We start from the raw sequence: 12848 nt of genomic DNA, 5'->3' as shown, positions 1-12848 counted from the left end.
TATGATAACTGCCAGATACTGAGTTGTTTAGAAAAAATGTAGGGAAAATGAATATTGAGTCAGCTAAACTCACATGACTGCATTTTTGTACATTTAGATTCTTATCCATAGAGATATTAGTTTTAGAGTAAATATTTCTCTTTTAGATACTATGGACAACATCTATGGGCTCCATTTTACAGTTTACCCCCCAGATTTATCAAGGTATAATTAGCATTAAATTATATTTAAGGTGTACAATGTGATGATTTGATGTACATTAACACTGTAAAATATTTACCACAATCAAGTAATTAATACATAATATAAAACATTTGGATGTTCCTCAAAAATTCAAAGATAGAACTATATCATTTTCTTGGAACCAAAATATACTTCCTATATTATCATCCTGTCAAACAACCAAATAACCTTATCAAAAAAGGAAAGTACACCTTGGCCAGACTTGGTTTTGGCCATCCTAGTTTGTTCCCCATCTGTTTTTTTAAATTTTGCAAAAGGTGAAAATCAGGCACACTAGTCAATTTGAATATCAAATGAATAAATTTATTCATTCAATATTCAACAAATAATTTGAACATGTTCTGTGTGCCAGGCATCAGTTTAGTCGCTGGGAATGCCAACGTGACTGTGTTGCAGTCCCTCTTCTTAATTTGCTGGCAGAGTAGTAGAAGGGAGAAGTGTGGCTGAAGTGTTGTCACAGGTAACACAGTGGGTGCTGTGTCACACAGAGGAGGCCAGAGGCAGTGAGGGAGGCTGCCTAGAGGAAGTGACCGCTCAGCTGAGTCTTGGAAGAAGAATCCTTAGGAAACAATGGATTGAGGCAGGAGAAGAAGATGATTTAACGTACAGTGGGATCTAGAATTGGTAGATGGGTGTGAATTAGGATGACCCTAAGGTTTCTAGTGAAAGGCTGGATGGATTGTGTTGCCTTTGATAAAGCCATAGTATTCAGGAAGAGGAGCAGATTTTGAAAGAAAGATGATGGTTGGGTTCCATATTAGGCTAAGAGAATTTCAATTACATTAGAAATATCTAGGAGGAGATTCAGTTAGCAGTTGGGAATGTTGATGTGAAGTTGATTTGCCGCTTTCTCTTTGAAAATTAGAAAAACATTTACTCATCTCTATTCTGATAAATAACTTGTTCTTTATGATTTCTCAAGGTTATTGGTGAGAATGCTGAGGTGACATTTGCAAGTTCTTTTAGACTGTGGATATCAATTGTATGGTCCTTAATAATTAAATTCTTTTCCTTTACTCTTGATTTAACTATGTAGGATTTCCGTCTCGTCTGTCTTTGTTCTACCCTTTCCAGATTGAAGATCATTCTCCTTGAAAATGTGTGAAGCAAAAAGGGTTTGAATAGTCTTGCCTTCTTGTTCATCTGAAAAACCTTACATCATTTTCTAGCAGTTGGAACTTTTCCTCTATTCTCTTCTTTGGCCTCTTCTCTTCCTTAGTGCCCTTCAGGATTTTATCTTTCTAGGACTATTCTTAAAGGTTTCAATTCTAGAGAACAGTCTTTGGAGCTGGATAGACATAGATTCAAATCCTGGCTCTATTACTTATTAGTTTTGTGTATATTATTAAATCTCTCTGAGTCTCATGTCTTCATTAAGTGGGGAAAATTAATCACAGCTACCTTTTAAGTTGTGAATATTAAATTAGATAATATATATATATATATAAAACATTTAGCATATAGATGATAAATAAGGCAATGTTCTTCCCCTAATCTGTTGTATTTGTTCCTGGTGGAATTTTCAATGAATAAAAGATACGTTTCTACTCTCTATATTTGGGACCCCTCTCACTTTCCAATGATACTGCAAAATGAAGTGTCACTATATTTTGCTTTTCCAAATAGCACTTCAATATATTTATCTGATTCTAAGCCTAACTTTTTATATAAAGACTAGAGGCCCGGTGCATGAAATTCTTGCACGGGGAGGTGGGGGCGGGGGTCCCCTCAGCCTGGCCTGCGCCTTCTCACAATCTGGGACCCCTAGAGGGATGCCCAAGTGCTGGTTTAGGCCCCATCCCTTCAGTCAGACATCCAGCAGTTGGACATCTCTCTTGTAATTCAGGACCCCCCGGGGGATGTCTGACTGCCGGTTTAGACCCTTCCTTCCCCAGCTGCCGGCTGCTGGCCAGGGCCTTCATTCTGCGCCACCCCCTGGGAGTCAGCACACGTCATAGCATCATAGCGAGCAATTGAACTCCCATTCTCTCGGTCGAACGCCCAAGAGGACACTTTGCATATTAGCCTTTTATATATATAGATTTTTTGGGTTAGTATTCTTTTTCAGTGGGGTTTGAATTTTGTAAATCTACCCTGTGCCATTCATAATTGAACATTAAAAAATTTTCTTAATGACCTTTATTATATTTTTAATCTACCACTTCTACACTTGAGAAAAATCAGCCGTGCTCAAAACAGTCTTTTGTTCATTTGTTTTGTTTTTGCTTTCAGGATTTGTGATGCAGCCACAATCCACTGTCTCTTGGAGCAAGAACTGGCCCACGCTGTGAATGCTTGCTCCCACGCACTGAATAAAGCCAACCCCCAGTTCCCAGAGGTGAGGAGCTAATGGTAAATTCTCATTCCACAGACTTTTTTGGTGTTACATATATATTTTGATTCTATAGAAAGAACATGATGAACATGATGTAGTCTATATGAATTTTTGCCAGAAACTTATGGTAAATTTGTGGCCAAATTTTTCTTTTATTTTCTTCTCCCTGTCATTTTTCCATTCCTGCTCTTACATCTCTTCATGTTTTCTATTTAACTTTCCATCAGTTGTCACCTTGCTATTATCCTTCTACTCTTTCTCCCTTTAACTACTACCATTCTTCCTTATTTCCTATTTTACCTTCTCCCCTACACCTAGATCTAGAACAAACTTAGATATCGTGCATTTTATTAAAGATGTTCATTCATTTTTGAAGTTGTGAACTGAAATTAATTTTACTTCATTTTGCTTTACCAAATAAATTTAATACGTTTTAATGTAGAAATTAAAATTTTATAACTTCTGTTATTTTTCCCCCAATTTTTTAATGTAGAAGTTAATAATAGAGTGGATATAACTCCCTTGAAAAGTGACATATTATAAAAGGCTATAAAACATATAGAAAACAGATAACATTATTTTATGTTTAATTGTTCAATTAAAGTTAACTATATTAATATACAAATAAGTGTTAGTCTTTCAGGTTAAAGTCTAAAAAGCAATCTGGTTGGAACTACTGAGAGTGAAATTCATGGATGGAACTAATTATGATCAGATAATCCCCCTTTTAAAACATGATTTTCTTTGACAACTTCTTTATGGGAATATGTATACATTGTTGTCACATATACGTATTTGTACGTAGGAGATATGGTCCTGGTGTATCCACTGTAGTCGGTGGTTACAAGAATTAGAAGAGTAATTATGCTGACAAACATGACCATGAAATTGTGCAATTATAATAGAACTAGAGGCCCGGTGCACAAAAATTTGTGCACTCGGGGGGGAGAGGGGGCGTCCCTCAGCCTGGCTTGTACCCTCTCGCAGTCTGGGACCCCTCAGGAGATAACACCCTGCTGGCTTAGGCCTTCTCCCGGGTGGCAGAGGGCAGGCCCAATCCCTAGGTGCAGCCCCTGGTCGGGCTCAGAGCAGGGCTTATTGGGGAGTTGGGGCGCCGCCCCCTGTCATGCACAGAGCAGGGAGATTGGGAGGTTGTGATGCCACCCTCAGTCACGATCAGGGTAGGGCCAATTGGGGGGTTGGGGCACCATCCCCTGTCACACTCAAGGCAGGGTCAATGGGGAGGTTGCGGCGCCACCCCCTGTCACGCACAGAGCAGGGCCCATCAGGGGGTTGGGGCACTGCCCCCTGTCACGCACAGAGCAGGGCCCATCAGGGGGTGGGGCACCGCCCTCTATCACCCACAGAGCAGGGCCGATCAGGGGGTTGGGGCACCGCCACTCTCACACTCATGGCAGGGCCGATGGGGAGGTTATGGCTCTACCCTGTCACACACAGAGCAGGGCCCGTGGGGGGGGGGGGGGGGGCGGAGCTCTCCCCTATCAGGCACAGAGCAGGGCTGATGAGGGGGTTTGGGCGCTGCCCCCTGTCACTCTGATCCCGGTGCCGGGAGGCCTCATGGCTCCGCTGATCCCGGTGCTGGGAGGCATATTACCCTTTTACTATATAGGGTAGAGGCCTGGTGCATGGGTGGGGCCGGCTGGTTTGCCCTGAAGGGTGTCCTGGATCAGGGTGGGGGTCCCCACTGGGGTGCCTGGCCAGCCTGGGTGAGGGGATGATGGCTGTTTGCAGCTGGTCACACATCCTTCAGGGTGGGGGTCCCCACTGGGGTGCCTGGCCAGTCTGGGTGAGGGGCTGAGGGCTGTTTTAAGGCTGGGGGTGACTAAAGCTCCCACCGCTCCTTTCTTTCTTTTTTTTTTTTTTAATTCTGGGCCAGCTTTAGCTTTGAGGCTTGGCTCCAGCTCTTAGGTTTCTGGCCTTTGTTTACAATGTTGCCATTCTGCTGGCTGAAGCCCGGTGGTATTTGTTACAGAGTTTCTTAAACTGCCTGCTCAGACGCCTGCAGCCGCAGGTGGGGAACGTTGGTTTCCTCCGTCACTGAGGCAAGCAAGCCTCATGTTAGTTTCAAGCTGCCTGGCTGCCAGCCGCCATCTTGGCTGACAGTTAATTTGCATATCGCCCTGATTAGCCAATGAAAAGGGTAGCGGTCGTACGCCAATTACCATGTTTCTCTTTTATTAGTGTAGATTTTGGTAGATTTTAAAAATATTTGTGATGTGAATTTAAATTGAAAGAATAAAATTGAAAATATTTGCTAATGATTGAATTCCAATTTAATACAGAACTACTTGTCTTTGATTTTTTTTTTTTTTTTCCTAGAGTCTTACGAGAGACACTGCCACTGAAATAGCCATCAATGTGAAGGCACTATATAATGAAACGGAATCTTTACTGGTTGGCAGAGTTCCTTTGGTAAGGAAAAGAAATGGTTGATCACATAAGAATGATGACACATATATGGACCTTACCTTCATTAGGGAATCAAACATTTATCAGATTCTAATGCAAAAGCAGCCTTCTGGCCCCCATCCTTAGAGCTTCCTTTTTACCTAGCTTTTTCCTTCAAGAAAATATATGGCTAACTCTGGGAGTTATGATCCAGGCCTACAAGAGATTACTCCTCACATATGCCAACATATGTTTATGCAATCCTGCTCTGCCCAGTCAGTTTTGAGAGACGTGAGCTTTATAAAGTGCAATAGACATTCCTCAGGTATCACTAACTCATTATTGCAGAAAAGTAGAGGAAGTCATAGGTTTGTTCTCAAAATTAACATTAAAATAGGATTGGTATGGTTTTGTAGATTTGCTTAAAAGACACTTTGTTTTTCAAAACTCAATTTCAGGAACTAGCTGTATCCCTAAATTAACTCAGATTGGTGCTGGACATCAGGAATATGACCACGGCCCATTGACCTCACATAAGTGCTAGAAGACCATAGATAGCCTGTTTGGTTTGCCCAGAATCCTTGCCTTGTCAGCCTTTAGTCTCAGTGTTTTCAAATGCTCCAGCATGTTGGGTCTTTTCGCCACCTAGTGTTCAATTGTGGTTTATTCACACATGCTGTTGCAACTATGTTCTTCCTGTAACAGTTCTGTTTAATTGGTAGGTGATGATCTTAAAACATTTCTCTTGACTGTAATTTTATCTCTTGTTTTGTATTTAAATATACACTTAAATAAAAGTGATAGTAAAATTCATAGTATCTGTCACAGTGGGAAAATGGGAGGTTTAGCTAACTAATAAGTGACTGCAGTTGGAATTTCTGTTTGATTGGAGTCCAGAAGAGTGCGGCCCTCGCAGCATCCTTCATTCTGAGAGGAGGAGCTAAAGGCTACATAAAGTCCATTGCTCTCACCTACATCCTGAGGAAACTGAAATATAGCTTCTCTAAGGCAAGAGGTGACTGCTTCTGCTGTGGCCATGAAGAATAATTTTTAGGAAGAAATATTGGTTACATCTTTTGATAAAAACAGTGGGAATCTTGGCTATTCTTCATGCTTCTATTATTAACCAGAATCTTCTTGCTCCTCTTCTAAACTTAGTCCCATAGGAAATCCAGTGAGCTGGATTTGGTCCCAATTTTTAGATGGAGGACGGGTATATTTTCTTGTGTTATTTGAAGTACATTTAAGGTAATTTCTGGTTGACAAGAACTAGAAGCATAACTTATTCTGTATTTTAGTTCTCTATACCAAAAGTATCCATTAAGTGTTATTTGGTTAATATTTATCAGTTATGTTATTTTAATACATAAGGACTTCCCTCACTTTTAATTCTTCTGTCACTGTCAAAAATGTATGTTTGGTCTAAAATGTTTACCACTAAATTTTATCAAATTTACCTTAGGCAATATTGATATCACAATAAAGAGAATCATATTTGAGAGCAACTGAAGTTTACTCTTTATCTGGATTCTAGAATAAATATGTAATCACCATTTATCAATTTTATAAGAGAGATATTTTTAGAATAAAAGGAAAGTGGTAAATTTTATATGACAACCTGGAGAATCTCTATATTTTAATTTTATTTTTTGAGAGAGAGAGAGAGAGAGAAAGAAAGAGAGATAAATTAGATAAAGAAAGAAAGAAAGAAAGAAAGAAAGAAAGAAAGAAAGAAAGAAAGAGAAACATTGATTTGTTGTTTCACTTATTTATGAATTCATTTGTTGATTCTTGTATGTGCCCTGACCAGGGATCGAATCTGCAACTTGGTGTATTGGGACAAGGCTTAACCAACTGAACTACCCAGCCAGGTCCCTCCATATTTTTATTAACTAGTAGAAATGGTAAACCTTAAATAACAGAGGGGGAAAAATAGCGTCCATAATAGATAACAGTAACATTCTCTCTGAACTTTTAGTTTAAAATTCTGTGAACCTATATGTGTTACTTTACAATTTTAAAGTACTTTATAAAAATACTGATTAGCTAGAAGAGACCTTAGAAATAGTCTAGTCATATTCTACTGTTCATTGAGGAGGAAACTAAGACTCCTGAAATCAGTGGACCTTCCCTTGGTTGCAAAGTTAGTAACAAGTCTGGGACTAGGAATCAGTCACCTCCCTTCTAGTTCTGTACATAATAGCGTTTGTTTCACCTTTATTTATTTATTGAATTTATAAGTGCTTTCTAATAACTGCTTCGAATGGGTGGTTAATAGGAGACCAGTTAAATTATTGTTGAAGTTTCTAAACCCTCTTCCAGATTACAAGCCATTCAGCTTTTTGCCTTGCCCTGGTTTTTACAACAGTTTTTCATCGCAAATTTTTCTGAGGTTTGTGGGTTGTTGTTTTTTTATTAAACTTATTATTTTTATTTTCCAGGAGATTTTTGTGCCAAGCAGTTCTTTTTATATGATCTATTTTTGACCAATTTAAAAAATATTATTGTTTGTTCACATAGTGAGCTATGTAAATCAAAAGGATTTTTGCCACAAATAAGTAATCAGATTACTCACTAGAGCAAAGGTCACACTAATTACTTATATCCTGGGAAGTAAGGATAACTCTTTCCAGGTCTTTTTCAATGAACCCCATACAAGATTATTTGTTCTTTCCCAATATTCCTTTATATTAAAAACAACTACAGCATTAACCACAACCTAGCCTAGCCTAATAAGCGATGAGGGTGTTCATTATCGAATAAAATAACTTACTCTGTTTGAGGTTGGGCACTGAGCCTTGTTTTGCTTTGTTTTTGACCTGCTGGTAACCAGCAGCTGGAATCCCCACACGAGGAGCGGGTGTCCAGTGCCTTACACTCTGTGGAGGTGGAGCTGCAGAAGCTAACAGAGATCCCGTGGCTTTATTACATCCTCCACCCAAATGAGGACGAGGTATGTAGAATTCAGCCTGTTTCTCGATCAGTGTCAACTTGATGATGACAGAATTTGAATCCATCTTTTGCAAAAGAGATATTCAGGGGGAAATAAATCTTGAATATTACTTTTATGTGAACCAAGGTACCATGGGAATCACTACATTTTCAGTAGTATATGACGGCATGAACTTTGAAGACGTTATCCCGTCAGCAATGTTTTTTGTTAGTAACTGAGTCCTGCGTTGTCTCTAATATTAGAGTGGGTTTTCTTCTCTTACTGTCCTGAGAAAATTCTCTTCTTGCTCCACTCGAACAGGAGCCTCCTATGGATTACACCAAGAGAAACAGCAGAAGCACAGTGTTTCGCATAGTGCCAAAATTTAAAAAGGAAAAGGTTCAGAAGCAGAAGATAAGCTCACAGCCTGGTAGGTGGTCCACAATGGGAGGGAACGAATAGCATTACAGAAAAACAACTGATTACAGTGATTCCACTAAGGCGACGAAATGCTCTAGATCAGCGGTTCTCAACCTGTGGGTCGCGACCCCTTTGGCAGTCGAACGACCCTTTCACAGGGGTCGCCTAAGACCATCCTGCCTATCAGATATTTACATTACGATTCATAACAGTAGCAACATTACAGTTATGAAGTAGCAACGAAAATAATTTTATGGTTGGGTCACAACATGAGGAATTGTATTTAAAGGGCCAGAAGGTTGAGAGCCGCTGCTCTAGATAGTGGCAGTCATTGTTCTACATGTTGAGTGTACTAAATGCCACTGTAAAATGGTTAAAATGGGGAGTTTCATTTGATGTTCATTTTACTATAATAAAAAATTATGTTGTACCTAAACTATGTCCAATATCAGTAGGAATCAGTAGTTATGAAGCACACAAGAAAATGCAGTGGCTGCTGATTTGCTTTACTTGGTTTGGTGGCTGTCAGTGCACCCATGCAGCTGGTCCTCTGTCTCGCTCACCAGCAATTCAAGGCCTCGGCGTCTAACTTGTTTCTCTTCTTCAAAATACAAAATCTGGATCATTTCGATAAATGGAACATAGAAACTTCCATCTGTTCCTTTAGCTTGTTAAATACACGTTCTACCTAAAGTTCTCTATTTTCTTTCTCCTGTTTTAAGGACTTACTACACCATTTGGCAATCTACTGTGACATTTGCATTCTCAAGCAAAGATTAAATTCTCTTTGAAGTTGTCTTTCTAGTTCCCTTCCCACCTTTCCCTAGTGCTTCCATTTAACGCTATGCTAGTGCTAAAGCAACTTCAAGTTCTTTGTATATGATGGTCGGTGCCTTTCACAATCAAATCAGTTTCTAATTTCTCTGAGTCGGCTATCACCTTGTCAAAAGTGATATATAATCTGATTTTTGACAATCAAAGAGCAGCTCTTAAAGGGCATTTCAAAACCAAATATGGCAAATAAGTAGGCTTTTAAATAGCAAATCAATGTTGAGTCAAGTATGTAAAAGAGTGATTATACATATTGAAAAATAACAATCCAGTTAATCTTAGAGTAGTGTTGACTATTTTTAGATGATGTTAAAACAGTTTAACAGGACATTTATTTTTATAATTATCAATAGTAATAGAATCAATAAAGGCAGCACTTGAAGTCAGCAAGACCTAAAGCAGAAGTTTGTGTAAAATTTAGTACCCTGTGTTAGATTTTAAATTTTAATTAGCATTTATAGCTAATTAAACTATAACTAGTTTCATATATGATCTTAAGGAAATCATCAGAACTTATTTAGACCTTGTACTACCAATCCCAATTATGAGAAATACATCTTTTGTACATACTGTGAGTTTGGGTGGCTTTAACGAGGACATTGAGCTAACGCTAAGGACACAGGTGCCCTGCAGTGAATGTCTTTGTGGTCCTTATGTTGACCTGCATGGGGAAGAAATGGAACTGTAGTTTTGTTGAAACACCTTTAACCTTTCCCTCTGCTAGCACTGCTGCTGTATTCTGTTTGCATCTCCTTTGGCCAACCTTTGCCCTTTGCTTTGTAATGCATTGAGCATGTAGAAATTAAGGGGGTTTTGCTCTTAACTTTGGTAGTTCAGAAATGGGGCACAGAGGAAGTTGCTGCTTGGCTGGATCTGATCAATTTGGGAGAGTACAAAGAAATCTTCATCCGTCATGACATCAGAGGGGCTGAACTTTTGCATCTGGAAAGGCGAGATCTTAAGGTATTTCCTTTGTGCTACCCTTTGCTCTTGAAAGTTTTTCTTGCAAAACAAAATCCCTCCTCCTGTGCCTCTCCTGTTATGTGCTTATAGCTTGGCTTATGTTATGCAAACGTGCAATAATCTAATATGCATTGTCCTGTGGTCTGAATTCCTTGTATGCTTTTTAAACAAGAATGTCAGCAATATTTTCCTGTCAAAATCTTTCTCTGGCTATTATAGCTAAAGCTTAGCATGACTTTAGTAATTTTTCTCTGCATTCATTGGTATGGCTGTCCCTATATGCTAATATTTTTAAATGGATAATGTTTCCATCTGCTCACTCTACTGGATTAGCATGAAAGGTGATAATTGTTGCTGAAAATAACTTTAAAAATCTAATATAAGGCTAACAACTAAAAATTAACTCAAAATGTCAATGACAAAGCCTTCCTAATATATGGAACTAGGTGCGATACCTATAGCAGTCCTGTGATTTTGCATTTCTAAATTGATGTCAGAGGAACAACTAGACCAATAAAATCAAATTTCTTTCTATGACTTATTAAAATTGTATTCTTCTCAAAAATAAATGTGTTTTATTTAGTAACTGAAGTAAAAATTATGCCTTTGACTAGAAGCAGCTCAGAGCCTATTTGTCATTTATGATGGAAAAGGAAAATCATTAATTCGTGGTCTACAGCAATTCCCTTTCATTCTATCGGTAGAGACTCAACAGTAAAAATGGCCAAAGTAGCCTCTTGGGTCTCAGAGTTAGGAGTAGGATTTGTCATGTTACGTTTTTTTACCACATGTTGCCATCTTAAAATTCCAAGGTGTTTAATAAACAAGCGACAAAGCCTTCAGTATTTGTTGGAGTGATCCCTTTCCTGCAGACCAACTTCTAAAATGCTTGATACAGTTAGTTCCTGACAAATTCATGAACTGTGTCTATCTATAAGTACATTAGCAGACATTTTTGAACAGATAAAGGGTAATGTATAGTTGTTTAGAATGCAGAGTCATATAATTTTAGCACAGTGACAGACATTTATACCTAAACATTTTTAGCCCAGAATAAGCTATATATATAAAAGCCTAATATGCAAATTGGCATGGAACAAAGGAAGGCCCCAGCCAGCAGCCAGAAAGAAGGCCCCAATTGGCCCTGATCGCTGGCCAGGCCTAGGGACCCTACCCATGCATGAATTTCATGCACCAGGCCTCTAGTAATAAAATAATAGATTAATTAATTTTCTTAGTTGAGACTCCCAAATCTAGAATACAACAAAAGATACGGCATTAGAGCTCATAAAGTAAAGGTTGGCTTCAAAACTTGAACGCACACAACAAAATAAATGTGAGTGATCGTTATTTCCAACTTATTTATGTAGCTTCTGATATCATCAGCAGGCAGCAACATTTATTGAATAGCTACTGATTAATGTTCTACCAGCTTCCCTGGGGAGTATCTGCCCTCTAGAAGTTTGTGCATCTCATTTTCCATGGATAAGCATCATTCAAAGATTAGACAGTGTGTGGGTGTGTGCGCGCATGCTCATTATATATGTGTACATAACAAACACATATAAACATGAAAATACACACAGTGAGTGAAGCAAGTATTTGCAGAATGAAAAAAAAAAGAGCATATACTTATACTAAGTCAAAGTTAGAGTGGAAGGACCAGGCTGGAAAAAAAGAATAAGAGCTAAGTGTAGATAGTCAAGAATTATTTTAGTAAACTTTCTCTTCAGCTTTCACGGGACCTTTGGTTCTGTTTTGTTTTTATTTTTAATATAAATAACATTCTTTCTTAAAAGTTTTGTTTTAGAAATTTGCATTGATAGTTCTTTTGGTTCTAAAACAGAGTGTGGGGAAATGGGAAAGGAGAAAAATAGTTTTACAGAGAGAGCCTTCAGTAGAACAAAACCATGAAGGTAGAGAATGAGTTGCCCTGGGTCTCTGTGGTTGTAGCTGCCAGAAACAGCAGACCCTTCAGGGTCACATCTCTAAATGTGAAGGATTACCTACACTGTCTATGAATATATTATATCAGTGGTTCACAAGTTTGTATTTTCAGCCCTGACCTCATTTGTGAACTTTAGGATTATTCTACTTGATACTTGGTTATCACACATGGATGTCAATCTTAACATGTCCAAAACTAAACTTTTGAGCTCCTATCCCATTCCCATTCTGCCCCTTCTCCAGTGCTCTTAGTAAACCACCCTTCTCTCTCTCCAGGTGCTTGAGCCAGAGAAACCCAAGGTCATACTTGGCACCTTCCGCTTTCTTATCCTTTTCCCCTAACTCATTAAGCCCATCACAAAGTCAGGTTGCTTTCTCCTGTCCATATCCTACTCCATGATACTGTACCCTCTGCCTGTGTAAGGTTAGTGGCTTCCTGGCTTTCCCTTCCACTGCTACTCTTGCTCTCTCTACCACATTATCCCCATTGCAACCAGAGTGATAATTTTAACATTAGACATATCACTTTCTGCTTAAAACCTTTCAGTGGCTTCTCCTTTCTGTTAGAATAAAGACTCACATCTTTGTGAGGCCAGCAGGTTCTGCCTGTTTATTTAACCTGCTGTGGAATCACTGGCCCCTTGCTTATTTCATTTGCTTAAAAATAATAAACTCATTCTCACCTTAGGAGTGTACCTTCTGATAGTATGCTTCTCCTCCTGACCTCACCTGGTTAAGTCCTGCTCAGATCTTGGCTCAGGTGTTACT

The 12848-nt window shown here is 38.9% G+C and overlaps 1 protein-coding gene across 17 annotated transcripts in view; it reads left to right on the top strand.

Annotated features, from left to right (window-relative positions):
* The window catches only part of DGKH (diacylglycerol kinase eta), a 214006-nt gene that overhangs the window by 185770 nt on the left and 15388 nt on the right, over positions 1–12848 (top strand). For 11 of the 17 annotated variants that reach the window (XM_059684734.1, XM_059684731.1, XM_059684729.1 and 8 more), the window contains 5 exons: positions 2476–2581; positions 4919–5011; positions 7821–7940; positions 8241–8349; positions 10003–10133. In XM_059684734.1, the coding sequence (XP_059540717.1) occupies positions 2476–2581; positions 4919–5011; positions 7821–7940; positions 8241–8349; positions 10003–10133 (559 nt within the window). Of the gene's footprint in view, positions 1–2475; positions 2596–4918; positions 5045–7820; positions 7941–8240; positions 8350–10002; positions 10134–12848 lie in introns of those variants that run through there. The other 6 variants (XM_059684730.1, XM_059684738.1, XM_059684722.1 and 3 more) reach the window with 5 other exon arrangements.

This window comes from Myotis daubentonii, chromosome 2 (assembly GCF_963259705.1).
Source record: "Myotis daubentonii chromosome 2, mMyoDau2.1, whole genome shotgun sequence".
NCBI classification, from domain to species: Eukaryota; Metazoa; Chordata; class Mammalia; order Chiroptera; family Vespertilionidae; genus Myotis; species Myotis daubentonii.
This window is presented reverse-complemented; position numbering and strand designations above follow the sequence as displayed.